Raw genomic sequence first — 27,788 nt, 5'->3', positions numbered from 1 at the left:
CTCCAGCCCGGACTCGCACCGAATCACCAGCCCCGAGCCCAATAACAAGCTGTTGAGCAGAATCTGTCCTGCCTGAACTCCCATTGGCCCCCTCCTGACGCCCCGGGGGCCCTGCCCCGCCCGGATTGGGCGCCGCGGACAGCACCCCCATTGGTCACAGGGCGGCCGGCAGAGGGCATTGGCCAGCGGTCGACGCAGGTAGCGCCACGGAGACTTTTGATTGGCGCTCCTTCTAAAGGCCAGCCGATTGGCGGAGGTTGAAGTGAAGTCAGCGTTTCCTCGCGGCTGATTGGTAGGGGCTGGATCCGGATGTAGCTCTGAGCGCGATGATTGGCCACCCGCGGGGGACAGGAAGAGGAACGCCGCGATCTGATTGGTGCCAGCCGTCTCTTGGAGACGCGGTGGGGCGGGGACGAGAGGGAGGGAGGGGGGCGGAGACGGCGTCCTGCGGCGGCGGCGACGCGGGGCGGGCAGGGCGCACGCGCGGCGGTCAGCCTCCCGGCGCCATTTTGTGTGAGGCTCTTTCCCATTTTAGGCCGCGGGAGGAAGGGAGCGGGAGTGGTCGGCGCCTCTCCCGCGGGGGGGAGGCGGGGGAGCCGCGGGGCCGTGCCCTGGCGGCGGGCAGCGGCGATGGGCTTCGGCGGGAAGCCTCTTCCTGTGCTCCGAAGAGGCCGCGCCTCGTCTCTTCCCCGTGGCCCAGCCTCGCGTTGGATGGCGGCGGCGGCCGCGTCGCCCCCTCTCCCGCTTCGGCGGTCGATGGCGCAGGAGCGGGCCCGGCCGGACCCGGAAGTGAAGCGGCGGCCATGGAGGGGCGGCGGCGCCTCTGGCGGTGCGCGGCGGAACCGCCCGCCGAGAGGGCGCGGAGGAGTCGGGCCGCTGAGGCGCGGAGCCGCCAGCCGCCGTCCGTCTCCCCGCGGAGCCCGCCGGAGTCGAGCGGCGGCGCTGAGGCGGCCGGCCCGCCCGCCCGCCCGCCGCGGTCGCTGCCCGGCGCCCCAGCAGAGACACCGCCGGGGCTGCAGGTAGGGGCTGCAGGCGCCGCCCGTGCGCCGCTTTCCCCTCACGCCGGTCCCGCAGCCGGTGCGGGCGGGGCACGGGTGGCTGCGCTTCCCTCGGAGGAAAGCGTCGCTCCGTCGCCATTAATCATCCCCTGCTGCCCATGACGCATTTGGGGTGAAGCCCGGGGAGGGGGACGTGACCGTCTCTTGCTGCCCGGTTGCTTCTGCACGTGGTGCTGGCGGTTTTGACGGCTGCCTGGCCTCCTGCCAGGCGGCTGAGGTCATCCCTTCACAGGAAGGCGCAGCAAGGGCAGGGGAAGGCTAGTGTTGACGGGGCTGAGTGCTTTTCGGGGTGTGTGGGGGGACTGTAGTCTTGTCCGGTCCTTCCATCCCTGTGATGGATGCTCTCTGGAGGTGCGGCCTTGCAAGGCAGGGTATCTGCACCTGTCAGAGGTCCTCTAAGAGAATTTGGTGTTGGAGGCTAGCTTTGACACTACTAAATAGGAGTTAGTAGCTGAAGCCTATAATAAAATTATGTATTTTTAACATTAGTTTCACACTTCGACTTCTTATATAAAATTTGCTCTATAGTTGACTGTAATGCAGATCCATTATTTTTCCACAGAGTAATGAGCATCTGTTTGACAGTGCTCACTCAGCTACAGGACGTACCTTGCCTTTATCTAAAGCAACAGCGGAGGGACCTATCAATGTAGTGAAGAGATCCATTGTGCTAATTTGACAGAAGTGGATTGTTAGTTTATGTGTATTTTCCATGTAAGTTCTGATTTGAAGGTGGTTTTTTGTTTTGCTTTTTTTTTTTTTAATTAAGTCTGATGCTTTGGAAAGCAGCAAGCAAAGGGACAGTTCTCGAGTTTAATGCGGTGTATAACTTAGCTAAGCTCTGAAGGTTTACTGTGGCATAATGCACGTGAGGCATGTTTAGAATTGACTGCAGGAGATGTCTAACGTGGGGGAAGGGTGGCTCTAGAGTTTTGGTGTTTGGATCGGGGTTGAAAATATAAAGATGCTTGAGGACGTGTACAAAATGTATAAAAGTTTGAGGCATTTCTTTGAGTGCTGAGGGAACTTGGATTCTGTGCTGTAGTTCCACTTCATGTATGGATAAACTGAAGAGCAAATTATTGCTTAGGATATATTAAATCTAACCCAAATATTAAAAATTCAAAAATTCACTTTGAGTGTGAACTGATCTCTCTGTGGAATGTATTGGCCAAATCATGACTTAGATTGTGAGCTTTTTTTGAGGCACGATTTGTATCTCTGTACTAAGTGTAGTACTGTTCAATAAATAAGTTTGTGACAAAACTAATCAGTCTTGTTTCTGATTTCTAGCAGAAAAATCCTGTCCACCTGGATGTATCTGTTACAGCTGGCGTGCTTAGGAAGTTCGTGGCACCTCACCCATCTAGCTGTTGTGAGCAAAAGGACTCAGTAGCCAGTCAGCAGGAGAGGTGACTTGTTCTTTTATGGTATTTAAAGCACCTAAGAACGCCTGGCTAGGCAGCTCAACAAAGAGCGTAAACATTCTCACACAACTTGGGGATGATGTCTAGTATAATGGAATGAAAAGGCTGTGCTTTTGGCAAGCCAGAGAAAGGGCCTAATTTTGGTTTAAAATAACTTTTCATTGGAAGATGAACTTCAGGACTCAGAGTTACACCATGATATTGAAATTTTACATCCTAAATGTATGTCAGTGTTAACTAGCCCTGAGACTTCAGACAGCTTGGCTATACTGGATCCTTGCAGCTGTGCCCCGTCCCCCAGTGCGATCCCTTATAGGGAAACAGTTGAAATGAGTGGAAGAAATGAGCAGCAGACTGTTCTTTTGTGAGCCACTTTATCATGAGCCACTTTATCATGAACCACTCTGTTAACTTTTTAAAGTTAACATGTTAGAAGCTCTAGAATAAGACAGTCATAGTAAGTCCTAATCGCTCTGTAAATAGATAGCGATAAGCTAGAAACATTTTTAACATCATTGTCAAAAGCAGCAGTACTTGTACTAACATGTGTCCTATGTTAGTACCAAAGGTCTTGTAGCTGCAGTACAAGAGATTCACCTGGAGATAGGCATTTTGGTCTTTGCCTGTGCAAATTAGCACAAGGCTTCTTAATTTAAAAACAGTTAACACGAAAGCATCAAGGTACTCTAGGCATGACAGTGGTCTTTGGTAAGATGTAATTCTAGAGTTTAGGTGATGGCTGTAAGTAAATTAGAAAAAGTAATGTACTTAAAAATGTCTTTGGTGTATTAGTTGCAGAATGTACAGAAATTTTGCCTAAAGTCTTCCATATATGTGGCACTCAATAGGAAAAGGCAAGTACAGGAATGTCTGTATCTTACAGTATTCTTTATAAGAATAGCAGAATAAGTAGCAGCCAAATAAAACTGTTGAATGTATCGTGTGACTTCCTTGAAGAGAAACAAAGTAATGAGAAGAGATATTTCTGGGATAAGTAAGATGTTTTAATTCTGTTCAGTAGTCACATATTGCTCTTGACATACTGCATTTACATGTAGATAAAAGAACTCAGAATACACATACAATCACAGCCAAAATATTCTAGAAATATTTAAAAAAGCTGATTCTTCTCCTAACACTGAGCTGCTTTGCATGTAATGAAATACTATGCTACTCTGTCAGACTTTGCAGATGTTCAGGAGACTTTTAGCTTCTTTTATTTTTGTCTCAAGTGTTTAGTTCTCCTTTTTTATAAATGCTCTTCCCCTTGGTGTTTCTATTCTGTCAGTAAACAGGCAACATGTTTCCAGTGGTGGTTGAGCAAGCATCTGCCTTGCGGTTCAGAACCTCTGTCTGTGTGGAACTGTTGTATTTCTGTACAAATGAAGGTCAGAAGTATGTTTCCCACAAAGCTTTATTATCTAAGTGATTGCAAACTGCTCAGATAAGAGCATGGTAGGAAGTTGTGAAGTACTTAGTGTGCAGGTATAAAGGAAAAAAAAAATCCCAATGAGTGTGAAGCTGATGACAGAAAAGTTCAGTCATTAATAGCTGAATTATAAAAATGAAAGGTCAAACCTTTTTTCCTAGTCATGGAGAATATTGTGCTTTACTGTTAACTATCAGCAATAAGTTCCTTCATATTTATTATTGTGTGTGTGAGAGAGAATACAAAAGCAAAACAAAAAAAACCCAAACAAAAACACCTGGTAATGCAAAATGCTTACCTAGAGTTTCCCCAGCTCTGGCACATTCCTGTCCCCATGTTGAGAACAATGGATATTTAGTTTTTCAAACATAATTGAGCATGCTGTCTTTCATCGTTTCCTTGTGAGTGTTGCTGCTGGAGAAGACACAAAGTTTAGCGACCCTTAGGAAGCCTGAATTAGTGCCTGGTATCCACTGAAGTTTAGTGGTGGTTTCTTGGATCTGGCATGGGTATGTTTTGCAGCAGTGCAGTATCTCTTCTGGATATGAATAATCATGAAAATATTTACGACATAGAGTACTCCGTCGTAAATATTTGTGTGAGGAAAAATCTCAGAATTGGGTTTCCTGTCAGCTCTGCGGCTAACAATAATACTCACTTTGTAGTTGCTTTTTCCAGTAACACTTGTAAAACGATGTTATGTGCTCAGCTTGTCAGAGTAGCTCTTGTTAGTGGTTTCAGAGACCTCCAGGGAGAAGTAGTCCCATTTTTCGTGAATAAGCTGTGTCCAGACTTTGTTGTGCTTTGTGGCTGCAGATCTTAACTACAATCCCATGTGTTATAAACTGTGTGCAGTAATCAGTGATGCATTAACTGATGTGTTATTAGCAGCCTAGCACCAAGAGAAGAGGTTTTAGTTCTCAACTGATGTAACTGCTGCTTTCGTCCTAGCCTCTTAGCTGTGCGGGGGAGTTTTGGCATGTATCATGCAATCTTTTAATTCCAAACATAAAACGTTCCTTTTTTTTTAAGACGGATTTGGTAATCTTGTGTTTGGACAGAATCAGAGCTGTATTGTAAGAGACTATTTTTATTCTTTCTGGTATGTAATTTTCTATTATGATAGTTAACATATTTGTATCAAATGTTAACGTTAGCTAATTTAGCAACTATGGAAGAAGGGTGCCTTTTGCCAGGGTTTACTTAAGATTGGATTCTAAAGCCAGTTTTTGCATGTTTTGTCGTGTGCTGTTAAATTATCTGAATATAGATGTTTAATTTCTCCTCTGTTGCCTAGCAAAGGCATGCAGGGTACAGAATTTGAAATCCACTTAATTTCTTGTATTATTTCTAAGGACTACAAGTTCACATTGGTGACAATAGCGAGGCTATTACAGCTACATTGGGGAAGTTGTGCAGTGTGGCAAGGCAGTAGCGCACAGTACTACAGAGAAAATGAAGATGTGTACAGCAGCTTTAATTTAGATGTGGCAAAGGACTTCGGTTGTCATCATCTGCAATCAAGTGATGAGTCTGTCTTTCAAAACTCGAAGTAGGTGCTTGAAATGAGAATTTAGTTACTGTTCTGGGTAGTAATGTTACTTCATGGAACTGCTGAAGGAGAGCATCCTTACGTATTTTTCAAAATAACAGTTTGTCTCTAAATGCCAGCAGTAAAGGCAAAGGATTAGATCTACCTGTCACTAGTGAGTAATCAAACCTTCTGTTTCAGGTTTTATGAGTAACTTTTTTTGACAGGCACAAGATGCTAGTTAGTACTAGAAGTGCATCCTATGCACGTACACTTACGGGCCATGTTCGTGCATCAGCCATTCCAGTATTGTAAACTTTGATTTTTAAAACTCTCTGTACTTTATAACTGGCTTCCAAGTTATCTCTACAGCATACAGCTTTTTTTCCTGGCTTCTGAGCTGTAGACATATTATTACTGATGTGAACATTTTATCTGCGGAACTTTTGATCTTTCAAGGTGAGAAGAAATGGTTTTTCTACAGGATTGGGGGAGTGGTTTTCTGTGTAAATATAGTCAGTCACCAGTCTACAGAGCAAATATGGTTTAGTGTTCCTGAAATAAACTTAAGTTGAAAACATTTAAATTTCCATCTGAATCTCTAAATAGTCTGTATTCTTCCTAATGGAGTCAAATCTTCTTATAAATATTACTGCTTGAGTAACCTCCCATCTAAATCAAACATACAGGGTAAAACCTGAATGCAAAAACTGTGTGGTTTTGGGAGCGGCAATTACATATTTCATTGCTATGAAAACTAACAGGAGAAAGTCTTTAAAGTTTTAACATTTCAATGAGGTTGCACGTTGTATTTGAAGAACCTTACTGCAATCTTCTGAGTAAGCTAAGCTTCTGAAATAGAAGGTATTCCTCCTTAAATATTTAACTTCTGATATCTACTTTGGAGCAACGGTGTGGTCGCTTTTTTAGCCTTTCGTGATACCAGACTGGGAGTAAATGTATACCGAATAGGTGTCTAATGCTGTCCATATCTACGATGTCGATTGCTGCTGATGCTGGAGAGCTGAAATAGGCTGTTGTTTCACTTTGGGAAAGAGAACTAACTCTGGTTGGGTTAATTTCTCCATACCTGTGTGAGCAGATTCAGGGGTCTCTTGTTTTTTCAGAAGTAGTTTTGAGTGATCTGTCATGGCCAATCTGAAGTAAGAATCTTCCTTGCTTGTGCTACCTGTTGCTAGTTTATACCTTGGAAGGCCTTTTCCCCCCATCCCTGTCTCCTGATAAGACTTCTTGCTGCAGAAGTAGCCATGTTAAAAAGTACAAGAAGGAAACATAGCTGTCAAGAGCTATGTTCTCATATACACAAGCTTTTTCAGACACTGGTAAGCAGCTTGCTCAGTTTGGATTTTTACTAAAATATATCTTTCTGTACTTGCAGAGGTAAAAAAAATAGGGTTCTAATACTGATGGTGAGCGCTCGGACATGGTCCACCTGCCAGCGTAGGAGTCACTCTCAAGCTTGTCAGCACCGATAAGCTGTTGGTGAAAATAAGATTGTTACAGATGCAGGTTGTAAAGCAACATGCTCCAGCTGAATCGGGCCTGTAGATGCACGGTCTTTCCTTGTAACTCGCCTCCAGAAAGCAATGGGTATGCCACTAATAGTATGTGGCTTAGCACAAAGAAGCAAGCACTACTTCTGCAAAGCATGGTTGCTCAGCAAGAGAAAGCTTGTGAAGGCAGTGGTTACGTGGCCTTTCTTCTAGGGCTTTTGCTTGTCCAAATTACTTCAGTCACTTAGGGTTAACTTACTTTTCAGCCTCAGCTAACAAGACTGCAGTTGGTCAGTATTGATTCTTTTTTAAAAGCATTAATACCCTCCATCTTTTGAATTAAATGTTTTTAGCTATAAGTAGCTGCTGTTAGTGAAAATCTACAGTTTGGCCAGTGATTAAATTCTGAATTTTTTCCTACTTAGTTGCCTTTTTCATAAGATTTTTTATTTGTGTTTATTGTTTGGAGAATATTATTACAGGTAGGTAATTTCCAGGTGGCCAGGGAGTTAGCTGACCAATCAACACTGTGTAATGCACACTTAACCTGTGAATTAATTGCAAGACTGTACTGTTTGCAGGAGGGTTGTACCTTCAGGGATATGCTTTCCCCTGCGGCGCTTCTGTGTAGTCTGTCACCCCATTAGTTACACCAGTACAGCTGTAAACAGAACCACTGAAATGAGCTGTGTTGTGTGACATCCAGAACTCTGAAAGAGTAAAATACATGTCTTTTTGGAGAGTTTAATTATTCTGCATCAATGGAAGATCTTTTATTGGTGTGGGAGTGATCTCTTCCTTGCAAGCAGCAGAATGGGGGACAAACTGGTATGAGTGTAGAAACAAGCATTTGGTTGGGGGAAGTAGTTGTTTTTTAAACTGACTGACAGGAAAGACATTAAGCTACATTTTGATTCTGCCTCCTAAAACAGTATTTCACATTTTTTTTTTTTTCTATTGCTGATGTATATAGAAAAGTATTTGGAAAAAATAGCCTCTCAAGTGGTGTGCTTTGTAGACTGTGAAAACACCTAGAATTAGAGCTGGAACTGAGCTGCGTGTAAGCATTCTGTTAAAGTCATCTACCACTTCCTTTGCTGCTCTTGACACCTGTTAATGCACTCTAATGTAATAGCTCTCTGTCCTTCCCTGAAATAATGAAAGTAGCAGATTCCTGCTTTTCTAAAATCTCTGCAAAGAAGATAAATTCCACTTTTCAAAAACTTGGGCATCCCTTGGGTGGGTTTTGGGGGTTTGTGTGTGTATGTTTGGAATGTGTCAGCTTCTGGGTGAATTTACTGTGATTGAACCTACTATTAATCTGCTGAAATTGGAATCTTAACAAATGTATTTTGGATATGCAGACAATACATATACCAAATGATATGTAACTTTATGCAGCAATAAAGCACCTCATGTTCTTTCTTAATTCTTATTTGGCTTGTCTTACCACGTCACCTAAAATGGTATTTTTAGTGGGTAGTTCTTATGCTGTCTTTAGGGGAGACTTCAGGGGATTTCAGTTTTTCCCGTATCCGATTATACACACATGTTAGGACTATAAACTATGTGATGCTGCTGCCTGCTTTATTCTAGTTGTCCATTTTTGGTTGGCACAGCAACTTGTAAGAACCATTTTTAAACAACTGTTTCACAGTCCTTTAATAGCAATGTACTGAAGATGAAAGAGTGCTGCATGGTGGCTGCTTAGTCCATCTGGAACTAGGAGACTTGGTTTGAGCTTGGTTGTAGATCCCATGTGCTCAAATACTGGAATGTATTTACTGGACAAACAGTAAGGCTACGCTCTTACCTCTTTTACCACCTGTTTTCTGCAACTCTGTATAATTAGACATAATAGGTAGCGAGATCTTATATGGTGGAAAGTTACAAGCAGTTGGAGTCTCAAAATAGCTCTCAATTCTTAAGTAAAAGTAACTTCTTTGCTGCATGTAACTTGAAAAACTGGTGGGTGGAGGAAAAGCCAGTCCTTGTCTTACCGGCATACGGAACTGAAGGAAGAAAAGGAAGGGGAGAGAACAGTCTCCGTACTGTACTTTTGGTGCTATTACAGTCTCAAAATTGTCATGACAACTAATACTATTTTTCTCTTCAGAATCTTGAAACTGTGCACTTTATTTAAGGTCATGATTATCTTCCAGCTGATAAATGCTTAAGATGCATTGTTGAATTCACTGTTTTGTGTTCCCTTCTATGGTTACAGTTTTATCTTCAGGAAGAGACTTGGAAAACAGCGTATGTAGTTATTCCGAATCCCCTTCCTTAAGGGTGACTTGGGCGATACAGCCAGATAGCATCGCAAGCCGTATTGCGTCCGTATGGACAGTCACGCTTTCAGCATGTCGGGCTTTTGACCTCAGGCCATCAAGCTAGTTTTGGTGATGAGAAGGAAGCAGCAAGTGCCCTGATGCTTGGCATACTTCAGATCTGCACGAGACACATTCTGCTTGAAATGTTTCCTTTCTGAGAGTCAGCACCAAATACAGATCAGTAGTATTTCTTCTGGGGATTCCTGTGTGGCAGATACCCATAAGGGTAATTTTACATACGGGTTACTTCTGTGAGCTGTTCTTCTATGAGCTTCTAACAGCTCAATCTTACCATAATTTCATAAGCAGTACTATTTGGTTGTAATGAAGATATTATCTGAACCAGTCATTTTTATGGCCATGTAAAAGTACTACGAACAATAAAAATTGATTATCCTGATGCAATAGCCTAAACTTGATTTTTGAACTCTGCAAGTCCAGTTGCATCTTCTAAAATCCATCCTGGTGCAGTAATGGAGATGTATGTAAGTAAACTAGATACTGGAGCCTATTTTTTTTTTAATTTGTCATCTGCAGTTCACCATAGTTCCCTTCTTAATTCTCTTTTAACAAGGCTTCTGCATGTGGACTTGCTGACTAAATAATTGTAACGGGGAATGTGACACATCCAGTCCTGTTAAATATCACAGCAGTGATTCATCAGGTGCTGAGTAACAGTCAGTGGATGTACGAGACTTTAAAGGAAGAGGAAGCATCTTACTGTACATCCTACTCTTGTGTCATTGTTCGATCGATGTATTTTTAAAATGCTCCTTGGTGGAGGGATGACTTCAAACTAAGAGAGGAGTTGGTCTATACAGTCTTCCTTTCTGGTGTTCTGTTAAAGGCTGTGCTTTGGGTCTTAAGCAAGAGCACATGCCATTAAAACTCTGAACATGAAATGTTTCAGCATGGCAAGAACTGCAGTTATGTGTTCCAAGTGGGTATTTGACTTTCTGCTTTATTATGTATTCCCATAAATGGCCAGAGTCTGGGCTAAGGAGGTTACTTGTGGAACCTAAAGCAAGAAGTGCTGCTTGGTATGGGCTAATTATGCTGCTTCTGATACCGTCAGAACTGAAACGTCCCAGTGCTTTGAGCAGAAACAATCCAAATGAGACTGTTAAGAATCACCTCTTGCTCTACATCTCTGATTTAGAAACTTTTACCCTGACCGTTTGTTAGCCTTGCAATGCATTTTCACATTTTAATGTTACACTGAAGTTATAACTGACTATTTCCAAGCCAATTATAAAAGCTAATTTTCATTTTGGGGAAGGGGATCCAAGCCATATTTTTTGTAGGAAAGCATGCTGCCTCTGCTGCTGAAGGCTGGTTCTGGGAGCCTTGAGAGGTCGCTGTCACAGGCCACTGCTCTTGGGTCTCTCATACTGGGCTTGCATCTGTTGCAAGCGGCTCTGAATTGAGCCAGCCAACTGGCCTGCCCGGGTCCCTTGGCATGTTATGAGACTCGCTGCTCTCAGAGTGAGCTTGCTCAAAAGTAGTAAGATTTAAGTAGAAGCACGTGTTATCCTTTGTCTTGAGGAACAGCTCTTCTGGAGCTTCAACTCTGCAGACTCTGAGCATACGTACTTTCTCCAGACATGCCCCACAGCTGAAGCTACAGGAGACTGACTGGTAGAAGCTTTCAAATCTTTTTGCTACCTGATCAGTTGTTCTCCGGGCTTAAATCAAACTCTTCACCCTAGATACTGTCTAAGCCTGGAGGGTAAGTGACCATCTACAATACAGCTAGATTATTTTTTTTTTTCCTAGTCCTGTACTTAAAACAGAGCCTCTGCTAATAGTAAGCTTTTGTTTGTTGAGGTTTAATATTCTTTTCTCTTGTTCTGTAACAGATCTAGTCCTGTCCTCACTTAAATAATAATCTCAGATCCAGCTTGAGCCCTTCTGGAGCTTACCTTTCACCAAGTGATTTGCCTCAGACAGCTCTATATAGAAAAAAAACAAACCATGGTCTTCAACATTTAATCAAAGTTTAATGATGCTGTGCTGTCCCACTGCATTTTTAAGTCTTCACGTAGTCCGTGTTGCCATGAGTAGCCACTTCTTTTTGGAAGATTTCTTCCCCTGCTTGACGCAGCAACAAGTAAATACTAATTCTCAGTAGCAAAATTCATTGAAGTTGGCATTTAGCCTATCATATGTGGACTAAATTAGTGAAACATTATGATGGCTACTGCACAGCTGTATAATTAAGGATTCTTAAGTAACTAGCTTCAAATTAGTAAGTTAGTTAATTGTTAAATGCAATGTGGTTGTCTTGTTGGTTATGCCTGTTGGAACTGTAACTAGCAACTGGGTTAAGGCTACAAAAACAGCTGTAACAGGGAGTTTGCAGTAGTTTTTCTGCTGACATGAGAGGAGTCCTGGAATAGAAATCTACTCTAATGTTCCCTGGGCCTTATTGTTAAAAGGTAGCAATGCTTAATTGCAGATCAGATAGAAGCCTGCTAGCTTTCTATGTCTAAAGTTAAGGGAAATTTCAATACTAAAATAGCTTATTCAGTGTTTTCCTGCTTTTTTTGTCCTTGACCCCCTCTTCTGAATAAATGCAAATATTTTTTCCTCACCTTCTAATACTCACTTTCTTCTTCTTTTCCCCATCTACAGTCAATGGAAATAAAAGTAATACATTTTTTCCCTTACCATAGATAAAGATCAAATCTCATAAACAGGTTGAGCCTATACTCTGATAACTCAGTGATTTAATTTGGAAAAGAACCTGACAGTAATAATCACTTTGGTATTGTTTAACTAACTGTTGCCATAACAGGCAAGACTGCTGTGCAGCACTTAGTATGTACTACTATCCACTGCAAAGTGCACATGTGCTTGAATTGCTTCTCAGTGGACTTTACACCCTTCCACAACAAGGAAAAAAATCAGAACGTGGTTCTGCAAAGGAGCTTTTTAGATAGCTACTTACTAGAGAACATGGCAACTTGGAAATTCTGAATAAGCAAGTAGGTTGCTCTCTTCCTAGCTGTATCTTTTCCCATCTTCCTTCCACTTTATCTTGTAAATACACACAATAGATCTTGCTCTTCTTGCTTAACCCTGAGACCTGACTTGTGTGATGGTTGTTATACTGCCTGTCCCTAATTCTGAATGGCTGTCACTGAAAGGATTGGATGGATGTGTGTAACCACGCAGGAGGATGGCTTTTAACTTCCCTTTAGCAGTTTGTCAGCAACACTTCAGGCACAGAATAAAGACAAAGTGAAGAGAATCAAGTAGTTCTGCTGTCACGTACAGTTTCCTGACTGGTGCTCACTAATGAATCAAACAGCTGAATCAGCAGTAAACTTCAGTAGTAAATTTGGTTTGGAGAACTGTGACAAGGAACAAAAGGCTGACTCAGTGTGACAGCTGTACTATTGCCTCAGGAGGAGACTGTCACGGTCATGATTACTGTTGGCTCAGGCAGGCTTGGTCAAGAGTTCTAGCAGCCTTTGGAAGCTACGCCCAGCCGGAGAGGCAAGAGTTCAGGTAGCTCGACTCCAGCTCAGGCTTAAGCCTGAGACAGTCACTAGTATCCAGACAGACCCATCTTGTCTCTACTGACTTTCCCTTGTCACAAAAAGGAAGTAGAACCTGTATCTTGTAGTCCCATTAGAAAAGAGACAATAGAAGGCCAGGTGTTTTTTCAAAAGAAAAAAAGTATAAAAAAATAAACCTGTAAGGGAAAGCTTTTGTTTTAAGGGCTGGTGATCATTAGTGCGTAGTACCAAAGCTTAAGAGTTTGATTCATTGGAAAAGTATGCATTTTAGAATGAGATGACCATTAGACTTTTAACTGCATGTACAAACAAGACTTCAATTTTAACTGAGTTTTAAGGTAGTGAACAGAACAGTTTGTTACTGTGTCTTTCAAGACTTTGAAGTGACTAGATTAGACAGTCTTTTTTCCTAGGAAGTGGGAAAAGAAAGCAGGAAAGCTTGTTTTCAACTTCTGGGAGGGTCAATAATTGATAAAGCTGATTCAGAAACTACAACTGAATGAAGCCGTTTAAAAATAGTTTAGCTCTTCAAGCATTAATTGCAGTTACATTACTTCATAGATCTCACAGCTTTAGAACTTAACACAAGCACGATTTTAAGTTGAATTAGTTTTTAGTTTCTCCTACTCCTCAAATAAGCCTAGGCTTAATACTTCAGATTAAAATGCCTGTTCCTGCACTCTTGCTTGTTATGTGGACTGTCTGGGGTGGTCAGCAGTGCACATCACCCTACCCTGTAACCAGCTGTGTCGCAGTTAGGTATGTTCTCATCTCCGCTGCCAAGAGCAATCGCAGACTGTGGCTGTGAATGAACTCCAGATCATGACACTGGTTCATCAAGGAATAACCAAGTACTAGCTTTGAATATTAAACTACGCAGTATAAACAAGAGACTTGTCAAATTTCTAAGCAGATTGTTTTTCTGTACCTAGCCTGGCTCAAGCAGAGTGCTGTAGTAAGAGGAAACAATACCAGCCTGATAAACGTCTGTTTTGATACAGAGTACAGTTGCTTCTTGATGACGCTGGCCTGTGCACTTTTGAAATAAAAGCTAACAGACAGTAAAATGGAAAATTTATTAGTGCAAGTTGGTCACTCAGTTTCCTCCAACAAGTACATAACAGCTTCCCATGCTTAATACATTATAAACAAACCTGTTGCAAGTTAAGAAAAGTTGAACTTGTCTTGGAGTAACAATGTGTTACATATTGTCATCGTCTGATTCATCTTCCTCTTTCAAAGATTCCTGTTTTAAAAAAAAAAGTTTAATTAAAAAATAGTGTAACAGTTGTTTTATAATTCAGCCTATAATAAGCAACATGAGTTTTGCTGTAGCTTCACAATCCTCTCAATCTGTCCAAAGCCTTGTATTTTGCAGGCTAGTTCATATCTTTATGAGAGAATACTGAGCACCATCATTACTTTTAGAACAAAAGCAAAGCTGTTAAATGGTGGAAGTCTAGCTTTCTCCAGCTGGTTATCTTTAAAAACTGTGCTAGGCAACATGACTGAACTACCTCTCCTACTCACTCACACCACTGCTGAAGAGTTAATACATTTACTTTTGAAGGAGAAACACGCCACCTGTGCAAGCCTGCTGAATTACACTGTTTTTGAAAGTAAGAACTATCCCTGGATTACACTGTCAACTTCACTATTCCGCCTTCAGAATAACAGCAGTTAACGCTGAAGTGATGCATGTTGTAACTACCCATTTTCCAGCCGCCACAACAGCAGAAGCCTAACCTTCGGTTAGTTCCTTCTGCTCTGGACTTGTTTGTCAAGTGAAGCACTGAGACGACACCGACGTCAGACCTTACCTTGGCATATTTTTCTGCTTCTTCCCTGATGTCTTTGGGAACAATTTCATGCTTTCCATTGGTTACTGCCAATAAAAAGAGTACATCTTAAGTAGAATTCACACAAAGACCTTGACATACAGAGTGAATTTAAGAAGCAATGTTTTACTTTAGTTACAGAAAGTTATAGATTTTATATGGTTTATAGAAATTACAGAAATGCATTACTTTCTCCAACCCAGCTCAGCTCCAGCTCAAAAGCTTTATCCTTTACTTCATCGTGAACTATGTAGATTCTGGAAGGAACAGACAAAGTACATATTAGAACAGATTGATCAATGGGCTAAATATACTTTCTTCCTTTCACAGTTTTCTTCTGGTGAAGTACTCTTCTTCTGGTTAATAGAAGCTCTCCCCATGCCTTCTCCCCTGCCCACACACACACAAACCAGCAGAGAATTTTCCAGGCTTAATTGCTAGTATAACAATACATTAAATGATTACAGCTAAGATGCAGGTTGAGGTGTTCAGGTTATCCTAATTAGAACAAACATTAAGATTCAAATACTGTAGAACCAAGGCTACATCATCATCGCCTGCTTCTGCCAGATTATTTATAATCTATTATCTAGAATCTAAATCTAGAATTCTGCCACATTCTGCTGGATTATTTATAATACAGTTAGGAGTGTCCTGTATTTCCCCTGTAAATCTTATTTCAGTTTACACTTAAGACTAAATCCCAACACCGTAGTATCTTGTGTCTAATTAGAAGCCTGTACATAGATCTCCGTGTAGACTGCCACACTTACGGCAAATGTGATGGTCATCAGAATTTAAACTACAAGTGATACTACAGCATATGCAGTACCATCCAGACTAGTAAAATCACTCCTTAGTCTGCGGGATAAAGATGTTACCCTACAACAGCAATACTGATTTGACTGCATCATAGTCCTCAGTGGCAGAACATGTAAACAAACTGTAACAACCCTGAGCTGAGACACACACAAGACAATAGTAGAACTTACAATAACCTGTGGCTTCACTTTTTGAGAAGGTTATATTCCTTAGTTTGTTTCAGAAAGCATTAGTAAGTCAAAAGCTGAAAAATATCAGGTATTTCTAGCCAACATAGAAAGGTTGGAGATAGCGGAGGAAGGAAGGATACCTTCAGCACCACACTAAGTACTTCCAATTGAAGCACTTTTATCAAAATATTGTGGAACAAATATAAAGAACAAAGTTAACATTGGTGTCCAGGGAAGTATCACTATATGCTTATGTTCTTCTGATGCCCTTCTGTCACTGTTTGACTGGACTTAACTGATCATCGCCTAAGATCATCTCTAGGCCTTTCTGATGTGTTCAGCTGGTTACAAGCCTTTTGCAACAAAATGTACCGTTACAAGAAATCATTACTCTGGCTAGTATTTTAGGGTTTAAAAAATGATTAAAATCTCTGTTATCTTGCTAAACGCTACTAAGAAGCTGAATTTGAGCTGAAAACCAGAACTCCATCTAGAGCTGCTGTTTTGAGGTGAGGCAGAATTAAAGAACAGAAGTCTTTTCATTATTTGAAAATCCATGCCTTATTTGTGCTGGTTTAGAACTGCTTTGAAGTCCTTGCTAGGTTTTAAGAATAGAGATCCCACAAATTCTTTCCTCTGGCTGCTGCCGTGACAGCCTCAGACACAAACTCTGAAATAAGCTCACGCTGCAACACCAGTGATCAAGCATATTTATTACTTCTTCACAACCTTCTAAGCAATAGCCATAAAATGCTAGAGATTAGAGTTTTGCAGCTGCAGATTATTAAATCTGTAACAAGCACAGAACATGTCCCTAAAGCATTAAAATGAAGTGCTGTAGATACCTGAAAGGATACTTGTATTTGTTCTGAGAGATACTAATTCCCAAAGTATTTTCAAGATAGTTTACTACTGGCCAATTCATGCTCTACCTGGCAGAAAGTCTTCTCTCTTCCTGGTATCTTTTTTCCCCTCACTAGTACATGACTTACTGAATGGTACCTTTTTTTTCCCTGTAAATACACTATCCTCATGTAGAGTTTGTGGGATAGTATTAGCGACCGCAGGCAATTCTATCACTGATGTGTTGTCCTAAATTGCATCAGTAAATAGAAAATTAAATATTTCCAGTCTTTTCATGTGGTATCAAGCTTTATCATTTAAATGAGACCAGCTCTACCCTATATACATCTTGAAACAAGGAGTTATACTTTGCTTCTTTCCTAAGCACTTGAGTCTTTTTTTAGGCAAATAGGAAGGCTGGGTCAAAGACCTCAGCTTCATTTCTGGACTGCTGCTTACTGTCTGAAGCATCAGCTCATTGTTCAATCTGCGTAACAAAGCGTACGGCTCTTTCTTCAGAATCGGGACACCAAGGAGTTTCCCCCATCCATCACCTGGCTTACATATTTTAAAACCAGTGACTATATTAAGATGGTTTAACCTTTAATCCACTGCTGCCACAAGTTGCACCTATAAAAAGCAGCAGATGAGACCAAAAGGCCTATTTTTCACATCCTTCAGCATTTTTGAGTACTGAGTAACATATCCCATCTCACAAGAAGAGAAAAAACATTAATAGCAGAAGATACTAGAGTCGGCATGAGCACTCATCTAGTAGAAATGAAACCTGGTACCCAATTTAAAAGGAATAGCTTCGCTGTGAAACCATAGCAAGCTCACCAGTACGGATTTTTGTCCAGTTGGAAAAAGAAGGTTGGAGACTTACATTTTCGCAACCTCTTTAACAACATCACGGCAGGTCATTTCCTTCATCTGTAGACAAAAAATACACAGCTTAAGAGGATATACTGTTTTCCATTTCCACAAGGCCAGAACACGAGGGGCTGCGCAAATGCCTAATGAGCTTACTGTCCAGCAGTGATAAAAATGACAAAAATTTAAGACTAGAACTAAATTTATTCTCTACGGTGAGTCTTTCAGCCTCCTATATGTAAGTCATTCTTCCAGTGAAGAATTTTACAGCTGAAAGATTCTATGGAAAAAAACTGTTACGTGACAACTTCCCCAGTTTAAAGCACTCATCAGCTGGAAGCTTAGAAGCTGAACAGATAACCTTAGCCTCATAAAAGCTTGACTTGTTCTTAGATGCTTTGTGATCAACTGATTCTATGATTCTATGAACTGACATAAAGTAACCACATGTATAATATGGGGGAAGCACCATATTTTCACGTATAATATTCATATTCTTTCTAGGTAGTACAGTAATACTTTCGGTCTTACCACGATTTTATGCAAGCAATTTTGATGTTTAAGTAATGCCCTAAGAGGAGAATATTGTTCCAGTGTTAGCAAGGAACTGCATGCCTGAGCAAGGTATCAGCATCTCATTCTATATTTTCTCACTGTTATATCACAGTCTTCTGACAGTTTCAGAGTTAATCAAAACAAAGTCTCCTGCCAATTTCCATGACATAATAAACTTACACTTTGTAGGTCAAATCTCTTGCCCATCAACTCTTCTGAGCTATGAAGTAGTAATATATTCTACTATATTTCATTAATACAGGGTTGAAGCAAGACTAGCCTCATTTCCTTTCTCAAGGTTTCATTTGCACAAACCAGACAGACATCGGCCTTTGATACCGCACTCACAAGAACGCACCCGTCATTATTCGCTGGAACCAACGGGCCATTAGTCACAAAATGCAGTCCAATACATTAACACGTTTTACTGACACTTCCCGTAGCATAAAACGATTTTCAAGTTCAAAATAAGTTACCAATTCTTTCTTTCCCCATTATTTACACTGAGCTCAGAATGTAACCCATTAATTATATATATTTTAATCATCCCTGTCCGATTCTCAAAATGTTTTCAAAACCGTACCATGGAAGCTAGTTTTGAGACATTAGTAAAGGAATTAAGATGACAACAGTCCTTTGTTCACGCTGAGTGTCTCAGCACTTTCTGGGTGAAGCGCACACCCGCGGAAGCAAGGGGCCAGAGGAGAACCGCCCATGCCTGGTTAGGCAGCCATGCCATCGCAGTCCCATCCCAAGGAGTCTCCTAAACAGAGAGAGACCCACTGCCCCAGCCCTTACATTTGTGACACTCGATCCATAACACACACAGCACTGGCTGCTGTGTACAAATATAACTTGTGTCACAGAAATATTTAAATTACTATGTGTATTTATGCATATAGAAGTCGGTGAAATGTGAAACCCCAAAGGTCTGCTACTATCACGCATATTTACAAGAGAGAAAATTAAAGTAAATTTATTTTTTGCCGTTATACTTTTCCCATCCCAGGTATGTTAATTCTGCAGACAATAAGAGTAAACACTGTAACAGTTTATCACAGGAGTTAATTGTGATTATGTCTGTCTATCAGAAAGTTGTACGTAGCATCAGAGCTGCATGAGAAGCACTGCAGAAGAGCTTGAGAGATTCAAGTACTCTCCGCACAACTACAAGTTTTCCCATGGCTGAAGATCTCGTACGTTTGCGTGAGATGCAACAGCTGTGATCAATGCAGTGTTTTCTGCTTGCGCCCTCAGCCACGTATGAGGGTTTCGCAGACAGAATCCCCTCCCAGACACAGTATCTGCTCTGCAGTACCTGTAAGGCGAGTTTAAGGTTTTGACTACCTGCTTGCCTCTTACTTTCCACCTGTAGTCATCTCTTCCACAGGAACAAACCTTAGTTGACAGGCTACTGTAGGTTGTATCACCCCAAAAAAGCTTTTGTACTTCTGTCTTCTTCCCATCTCAGTTTTGACAAATTCACCTCGTCAAAATTAACTCTGACCTGGAAACCTGCCCAGCCTACGGTTAACAAAAAGCATCGGCATGCAAGACTGGGCTTGCTTCACATTGCTGTGACAAGATCATAAGCATTACTGAAGACGTTTTGCAAACAAGCCGTTAAATAAATAAATGCAGTTAGGCCACATAGCGCACCGCTGTTCCCAGGTACTAAATTTTACAGGCTCTACTGCAAAGTTCAAGCATTACACACACTTAGTAGCTGTACAAAAACTCAGTCAATACAACAGAAGTTTTTGAAAATCCCAGCACTGTACAGAAAATGAATTTTTTGGCGGGTAAATTATATGTTACCCAAGATATTGTTATCTTTCTGCCAATTTGCACACATGGAAATGGAAATTATGATTTCCCAGATGCCACAATTCCAGTATCAAGATCAGATGATCTTGGAGGCTTCTGACTTCTAATTTGGTATTCAAGTATCTGACCAGATTCAAGACTGAATGAAGCCAAGTCTAGGAGCATTGTAATTTTTCCTATGATTTTTCAGTTATGATGCTACAGCACCATAAACAGACTATTCTTAAAAGTATAAGCACCATAGTAACTCTGAACAGTTCCATGAACAGCTGTGATGTACTTCTGCAGACCGAAACCATAAATAAGATGCAAGCAGAGTATTAAGTAAGAATTACGTGAGACAGACCGGGAGTAGGATTTTGTCCCACGTTAATGGTCTCCAGTTCCAAGGGTGTCAGATATTAAAACAGAAGAGAAGGACAGAAGTCTTTTAGGATTCTAACACAGTTCTAAATCAGCTTAAGGCAAGCTTCAGTACGTTTCAGTAGTCTTCTCTCACGGACTCGTTTTATGCAGCCAACTGTTTGCATGCTCAAGGCTACGAAACAACACCTCGGTGTGCCCTGACAGAACCTCTCTGTAACACCTGACAAGTTGTAGTGTTGTGCTAGCAGGAAATGCTGAACAGAAACAGCTCTTTTTGATATCAGTCATGGTGTGCCATATAGTTGTACTCTTCCTAGTGTTCACAGCACTAAAGTCCTCTTCATCAGACACGTAAAGACGTTTTGAAAGGTGTCTTTCAGTCAGCAACAAGAAGCTACTTCAACACATCTTCTGAAAAATAGGCAGTACCTCAACACGAGCCAGCTGGGAAACACCCTCTTACCTGGCAAGGATTTTATTTTTCTCCATTACATTTTCAGAGTCATAACATGCCAGCGGTCATTCAGTATTCTGCAGTTCCACTCATTGTCCTTAACAAGACTAGCTTTTTTCAACTTTTTAAACCAAAGGGTCATCTAAAACCTTTGGGAAAAAAAAAAAATATACCACCCTGTACAATGCTGCCCTAAGGTTTTCATTCACAACTAAAAATTTAGTTACACTTTCATATTCACTCAATTGCTTTGCTCGCTGGCATGCATGGGAGTGTTATGTTTATGCTTCCTGTTTTAAACATGTACACTCCCTAGAGACTGCCCATTGCCCAAGGGCAAGACTTGAGAAATACTGCTGATAGAGGCCAAAACACCTCCTAGGACATACAAGGAAATATTCCATCTGCTTCTCTTCTATTTTATATATTTTAGGCATCCAAAAAGGTAACATGATAAACTAGGAATATTTTTCTTGAAACAGCACAATGAAACTGTAACATCATACCTGAAGTTTTTCTATCTCTGTTTTTGCAGCCTGCCTGGCTTTACCAATGGCACACCCCCAATAACCCTAAAAAGAAAAGAAACAAAAACCACACACATTTAATTAAATATTAAGCCCTCTACAGTTCTTACTGTCACCTAGCATATGACAACCCCCACCCGACTCACACAGCGAGAGGCTAATGCACAGTAAATCTGTGCATTGTTCTCTCTTGGGGCACATTCCCAAATTGTTGACTAGAACCCAATTACTAGATTAAGTACCACCACTGTTGATAGAAAATTAGTTCCTGGACAGAAACATAACTGCTCAATTTATTGCAATAGGTAATTTTTTTATTGTTATTACAGTAAATGGAAGAGCAAACTAGAATTAGAGAAGTTCTACAGAATCAAAAAAAAACAAAAAAACAAACCACAACAAACCCACCTACCATGAGAAGATATTGAAGTGCAAGCACATAGAAATTAAGCACTTCCATTTCCCTCAACAGCTATGGTATTGGATATTTAAAGGAAAGAAAATTTTAAAAATCAGAACAGTATGAGAGTGTATCAGCCTGTGTGTGGTACACAGCTGAAGAGGCAGCACTAACAACAATAAACAAAAGTATCTATTTTGATGTGACTTGCTGTTAGCCACCAGTGTCAGAGTAGCAACCCGCTCTTATCTGAAGCCCTCTCCTACCTGAAGTATTTTGTGAACGGGGTTATCACTACAATACTTGCCCTTTTTGGGCAGTGCGCGGGACTTTTCATTTGATCTAGCCAGGTGGAATGAACTCCCAAATTTCTGAGAGACAAGCTTTAAAACTAGTTTCATGAAGACTGTACTTCTAAGAAATACACAACGTGTGTTTAACAAGGACATGCAAATGAGCAAAAGCCAGCTCTGTTCATTTTAAGCAGTGATTCACCAGAGATCTTCCCAGACAAAAAGAGAAAAAATTAACAGCTCTTTTGGAATGGCACTTACTATTTTCTTAACTAGGAACTTTTAAAAGGAGAACTTATGCCACGATGGAAATATTTTTGACGCACTCACGTATGAAACTCCTGATGGATCAATCATGTATAGTTGTGCACCATCATCATCATCATAGGACCCCAACATGAAACTGGAGGGGAAAAGAGAAATTAGAAATATGTCTCCTACCAACCCACACGGAATTATAAAGACTACACCCACTCAGGTTTCCTACATTCTTCCTGGAGGAAAACTCCTACTATCCTGCTACGTTCCATTAAGCAATTTGTCTGAACAGTTCTGTGTTACCATGACAGCCCAGCACCTGCAAGTTGCCAGAAACATTTTACTTATCTGTAACTAGACAGCAGATCTCAGTTTATTAGTCCCTTTGTACTAGAACTGCACAGTAGTTGTAACCTACTCTTTAGGTAAGCAGGATGATTGTAGAGGAAAGTTCTGCTTTCGTCACTGTCACTGACTTAATAGCATCAACTCTTCAACTCTAAAATTCAGGGACAAACTGGCAATCTATGTAGAAGCTTGGCATACTGTTATGCAAATCTGAATTCTTCACCTAAGGTTTTACACACACACAAAAAGAAAGGGGAAGGGAATTTGTTTACAAGATGAATTCTAGGTTACTAAGTCCAAGTTTAAAAAAAGATCTTACACAACCGAAATAGTTTCGGCAACTGTGAAACAAAAGATCCTTACGAATAGCACATGTTTGAAAGACTTACCTGCAACCAAAAGGTCTGACAGCACTGTATAGTGTGTACGCATGCACGTACATAGCCACTCTGTCCGCAAGATGCTAAGCGGAAAAAGAAAAAAAAATTGAAAACTTCATTTATGGAAATAAGTAAACCTCAAGTAATAAAATTCAATTCTCCGTGTCACAGAATCACAGAATCATTTACGTTGGAAAAGACCTTTAAGATCATCAAGTCCAACCGTTAACCCAGCACTGCCAAGCCCACCACTAAACCATGCACCTAAGCGCCACATCTCCCTGGCTTTTAAATACCTCCACTCCAGGGATGGGAACTCAACCACTTCCCTGGGCAGCCTGTGCCAGGGCCTGACAGCCCTTTCCGTGAAGAAGTTTGTCCTAATATCGAACCTAAACCTCCCCTGGCGCAGCTTGAGGCCATTTCCTCTCATCCTATTGCTTGTTACTTGGCAGAAGAGACCAACCCCCACCTGGCTACAGCCTCCTTTCAGGTAGTTTCAGTAGAGAGCGATAAGGTCTCCCCTCAGCCTCCTCTTCTCCAGGCTAAACAACCCCAGCTCCCTCAGCCGCTCCTCATAAGACTTGTGTTCCAGACCCTTCACCAGCTTCATTGCCCTTCTCTGGCCACGCTCCAGCACCTCGATGTCCTTCTTGTAGTGAGGGGCCCAACACTGAACACAGCACTCGAGGTGCAGCCTCACCAGTGCCCAGTACAGGGGGACGATCACCTCCCTGCTCCTGCTGGCCACACTATTCCTGATACAAGCCAGGATGCTCCTGGCCTTCTTGGCCACCTGGGCACACAGCTGGCTCATGTTCAGCTGGCCATCGACCAACACCCCCAGGCCCTTTCCCGCCAGGCAGCTCTCCAGCCACTCCTCCCCAAGCCTGTAGCACTGCATGGGGTTGCTGTGACCCAAGTGCAGGACCCGGCACTGAGCCTTGTTGAACCTCACACAGTTGGCCTGGGCCCATCGACCCAGCCTGTCCAGGTCCCTCTGCAGGGCCTTCCTACCCTCCAGCAGATCAACACTTCCACCCAACTTGGTGTCATCTGCAAACTCACCGAGGGTGCACTCGATCCCCTCGCCCAGATCACTGATAAAGATATTGAACAGAACTGGCCCCAGTACTGAGCCCTGGGGAACACCACTTGTGACCGGCCACCAACTGGATTTAACTCCATTCACCACAACTCTTTGGGTCTGGCCATCCAGCCAGTTTTTTTACCCAGTGAAGCGTACGCCGTCCAAGCCATGAGCAGCCAGTTTCTGCAGGAGAATGCTGTGGGAAGTCATGTCAAAGGCTTTACTAAAGTCCAGGTAGACAACATCTACAGCCTTTCCAAGCTCATCCACTAGGCGGGTCACCTTGTCATGGAAGGAGATCAGGTTGGTCAAGCAGGACCTGCCTTTCTTAAACCCATGCTGACTGGGCCTGATCCCCTGGTTGCCCTGTCAAGACTAAGAAAGCCAGAAAACCTGAGTGAACTGTGCCCATTTCTTACCTTCAGTGGAATATCGTAGCCATAGTTAGATCTAAAGTTAGAAGCCTCTTCTCTAGCTATGTCCGCCAAAGAACGAGCATCTGCCAGAAGTCCCGCTACTGCCTGAAATGAGAATTGTCATCAGCTAGGCCAAACATACCTTGTAATAATTTATTAATAAAATCAATGTACAAAAGTCTAATTACGTGACTTAACAGTGATCTTTACTGAATTCTATGTACGACTACAAGTGAATTCAATCAAGCTATTCATCTGCTAGCAAGCTCAAAACATGTCAATATGGTTATATATTAATACAGTACAGAATTTCTCTAGGAAAAGTCAATAACCAAAATTCACATTAAATAGTGTCTTATGCACCACTACACTAACCCAAATAATATGATATGAATATTTATAATATGAAATATATGAAGTATTGTTTATTATAACACTTCATCTAATACTTCAAAAAAGACAACCACAGCAATACACTATTTCTGTTCCTGTTTCATATGACTAATTGGATTAGAAGCAAATCCAACTCTCTGCCCAATACTGGCGATGTCACCAGCAGATAGTTTCAGGCATTTCTGTCACACAGTAGTAACTGCTTGATATCATCCTGACATCACTATTACGGATTAGCCAGTAATCTATACGCCAGTCTTTACAGAATTCAGCTGACTCCCGCACTGTTGAAAAGAGAATCTTCTGGGAGTTGGACTCAATGATCCTTATCGGTCCCTTCCAACTTGAGATATTCTATGATCTTCTATGCACCATGTTTTCCCCTCAGCACACCTTATTTGTTAACTGCATAAAAAGGACGACTTTTACACTTGTGCTTATATTTACATTCAAGTTTGAACAACTAGTGCTGAAAAACATTTTTAAAAAATTTAAAACAGTCTCAAAACATGTACGTCTAATACTTTAAATTTGGACTTAACCTCTATATGTGTGTGCAACCAATTACAGAAAACAGTAAAAAAAAAATCCACTGGCATTTCCAACTATGTACACAAAAACATTTAATATTATTTTATTAATGTACTTCTTACCGATTCTGTGATACATAGATTTCTACTTTTGAGGGGAGTCCCCTTCAAATTATGAAAAACTAAAACAGCACCTTACCATTCCAACATGTCGATCGACATTAAAGAGACGTTTATTGGAACCCTCTTCATAAAGCTTGGACAGAACTAGTTTTTCTACTCCAAAGACAACACCATCTTTGCATCTTATCCCAATTGCTGTACTGAAAGACAAGATAAATATAAGTTTCTCACACAGAACCGTAGTGTAAAATACGTAAGAGAGAATTAACAAAACACAAGAAGCAATGACGTAATTTCCCCAGAAGTAGATTTGTTACAACTCCACTTTAGCATCGAAGACAACAAGGGGGCTGCCAGAAGTCCCTACCCCAACAGTTCTGGGCAGAGTACATGCAGCGGTGGCACCGTTTGGAGCAACGGCAGAGCTGCTGCCCTATCACTGAGTTGAACAACACTAACATGAAAACCGTGGATTGTTTAACCTCTCCTTTTGATAAATTCCCTGTTGATCTAGGAGATGTGACAGCTCTTTCTCTAACCCTCAAAAAGTGCATTATCAGGCATGAACTACCAACCATGCCATGAACCACTACACAAAATACTTTCCCTGATCCTTATTTGGCAGCCTGTGGCTACAATCGGACACTTGGGCGATCCAGTCTCCATGCCATCCATGCTCATCAATCATCTCACTGCCGCTAGAGCACAGCTGGGCTTTTCACTTTACACCCTTCCTTTGCAGATGCTCGCGGGAAGAGAGAGACTCTCAGAGAAGCTGATGTAGCTTTAGCAGAACTTGGATGTCCTCAGTTTCCTGAGGAATCCGTATGAAGTCATGCATTCACGAGGCCCTGAGCACATCAGTCTTTCAGGGCCTCAATTCACATCCATAAAATGGGCTTTTAGATACCGCTGCAGCAGCTCTACTACCATAACTGCGAAGCACCTTACACGTAATAAAGAAACCTACAATCAGATTTTGCCCCAAAGCATAAAATTTTTATTGCCCTTAACACACATGAGTAAGTTTACTGCCTTCCTTTGCATTCTCCACAACGTATCTGTTTCTAGCAAGCAAAAGTGACTCCTAGCAAGTCTGAAAAGTGATTTCTAGCAAGCAAAAGTGATTATACTACTTTTACACTTAATTTGAAGCCTCCTAAAATGAACCTAGGGACACCGTTGCTCAGAAGTAACTTTAACAACATAATTTTATGTGCAATGCCGTCATCCTTGTCTCGTCCAATTACACTGCTTTAAAAAAGGCCAACAAACAGATAGAGATGCAGATATTTGTATCTTACCTACTATTCTCCACAGCTTTCATAGCATATTCAACTTGAAACACTCTGCCATCTGGAGAAAACGTGGAAGCTGACAAGTCGTACTGAAGAAGAAAACACACTACTCAGAAAAAAAAACCAATTATATCCCAGTATTTTCAGAAGTTTATTTATTTAAAAATGCAAGGCTGTCACCCGCATGACATCAATGGCCATGCAGTACCAGCAGCAGGCTGCCCCCTCACATACGGTGCATGAACAGCAGCAAACACGCACTAACAGCTACAAGAAGTCACTGCATCAGTGCTGGATATGCCCACACTTCAAATCCAGGCGTCGCACAGGTCTGAAATCACCCTGCACTATGCAGCACTTAAAACCTACGGGAACTTTCTGCGTGCCTTTTCGATTTATCTTCTAATTTTTGAAAAAAAAAAACAGGGATATATTTGAAATGCTTAGGAGCGTGCTATGCAGACAGGCAGGCTCGCACATGAGAGCAGAGCTGCGGGCCGGCACCAAAAGCAGCAGAGCGCAGCAGCTCCGCCAGCTCCCGCTGAGGGGCCCGCGGCCGAACCCGCCCCCCGTCCCGGCTTCATCCACGCCCCAGCAGCCCAGGCCGGCGGTGGAAGGCGGCGGGAGGCCGCGGCTCCGCAGCCGCCCCCGCAGGCGGCGGGCCCGAGGGGACAGCGGAGAGCAGGGCGGCTGGGCCAGACCCCCGCCGGCGCGGGGAGGCCCGTGCAGGCCCCGTCCCGTAACCCCGAGGCCGGAACGAAGCGGCCCCTCCGCGGCAGTCTCGGCCGAACCGCGGCCCCCCGGCCCCGCTCCAGCAGACCCCTCCGGGCCCGCTTCACCCCCGCACCCCCCGAGCCCGAGTCAGGGGAGACCCGGCCCCCGCCGCCCCCCGGGCCCCCGGCGGCGACCCCGCCCTCAGCCTATCGGGCCGCAGTGACTCAGCAGCGGCTCCGGCCCGGGCCCCGCTGCGGCGAGGCGGCCGAGCTGACAGCCCGCCCTCGCCCCGCCAGCCCCCGCGGCGGCGGCCGCGCTCCCCCGGGCGGCCGGGCCGGGCCGGGCCGGGCCGCACTCACCCCGGTGCCGATGGAGCTCATGGCGGCGGCGCGCTCAGCCACGGCCGGACGGAGCCCCCCCGTCCCGCCCCGGCCTCCCTCACGCTGCCGACCGCCCA

At 42.5% G+C, this 27,788-nt stretch overlaps 2 protein-coding genes across 13 annotated transcripts; one reads left to right on the top strand and one right to left on the bottom strand.

Moving 5' to 3' along the window:
• The first annotated feature begins 38 nt into the window (after positions 1–38).
• LOC309593526 (uncharacterized protein) lies at positions 39–17,320 on the top strand. 5 transcript variants are annotated; one of them, XM_082318222.1, is made up of 3 exons: positions 39–1,019; positions 2,355–2,470; positions 14,982–17,320. In XM_082318222.1, the coding sequence occupies exons 1-3, from the start codon at positions 327–329 to the stop codon at positions 15,013–15,015; spliced, it is 843 nt and encodes a 280-aa protein (XP_082174348.1). In that variant the 5' UTR covers positions 39–326; the 3' UTR covers positions 15,016–17,320. The 5 variants fall into 5 exon arrangements, with proteins under 5 accessions (XP_082174348.1, XP_082174346.1, XP_082174347.1 ...); XM_082318220.1 differs by having other exon boundaries at positions 2,352–2,470; XM_082318221.1 differs by lacking the exon at positions 14,982–17,320 and adding an exon at positions 14,384–14,627 and having other exon boundaries at positions 2,352–2,470.
• PSMA3 (proteasome 20S subunit alpha 3) lies at positions 2,379–27,788 on the bottom strand. Of its 8 annotated transcripts, XR_014228863.1 has the most exons (13): positions 27,691–27,788; positions 26,624–26,706; positions 25,396–25,519; positions 24,277–24,378; positions 22,777–22,850; positions 22,112–22,184; positions 21,068–21,133; positions 17,373–17,419; positions 14,841–14,908; positions 14,634–14,698; positions 13,968–14,059; positions 7,552–13,864; positions 2,379–6,942 (listed from the first exon to the last, which is right to left on the bottom strand). XR_014228863.1 is itself a non-coding variant. In XM_082318225.1 (12 exons), the coding sequence occupies exons 1-11, from the start codon at positions 27,709–27,711 to the stop codon at positions 14,015–14,017; spliced, it is 768 nt and encodes a 255-aa protein (XP_082174351.1). In that variant the 5' UTR covers positions 27,712–27,788; the 3' UTR covers positions 2,379–13,864; positions 13,968–14,014. The 8 variants fall into 8 exon arrangements, 7 of the variants coding, with proteins under 7 accessions (XP_082174351.1, XP_082174352.1, XP_082174354.1 ...); XM_082318225.1 differs by having other exon boundaries at positions 2,379–13,864; XM_082318226.1 differs by having other exon boundaries at positions 2,379–9,492.

The sequence above is a fragment of the Platalea leucorodia genome, assembly GCF_965183815.1.
Source record: "Platalea leucorodia genome assembly, chromosome: 7".
Lineage (NCBI taxonomy): Eukaryota > Metazoa > Chordata > Aves > Pelecaniformes > Threskiornithidae > Platalea > Platalea leucorodia.
This window is presented reverse-complemented; position numbering and strand designations above follow the sequence as displayed.

Coding starts and splice junctions, on each gene's coding strand:
- PSMA3 (XM_082318225.1), bottom strand. CDS start 27,711: ATGAGCTCCATCGGCACCGGG. Junction 26,707..27,690: donor TGAGCTCCATCGGCACCGGG/GTGAGTGCGGCC, acceptor TTTCTTCTTCAG/TACGACTTGTCAGCTTCCAC. Junction 24,379..25,395: donor TCGATCGACATGTTGGAATG/GTAAGGTGCTGT, acceptor TTCTCATTTCAG/GCAGTAGCGGGACTTCTGGC.
- LOC309593526 (XM_082318220.1), top strand. CDS start 327: ATGATTGGCCACCCGCGGGGGACAGGAAGAGGAACGCCGCGATCTGAT. Junction 1,020..2,351: donor AGACACCGCCGGGGCTGCAG/GTAGGGGCTGCA, acceptor TCTGATTTCTAG/CAGAAAAATCCTGTCCACCT. Junction 2,471..14,981: donor GTAGCCAGTCAGCAGGAGAG/GTGACTTGTTCT, acceptor TTCCTTTCACAG/TTTTCTTCTGGTGAAGTACT.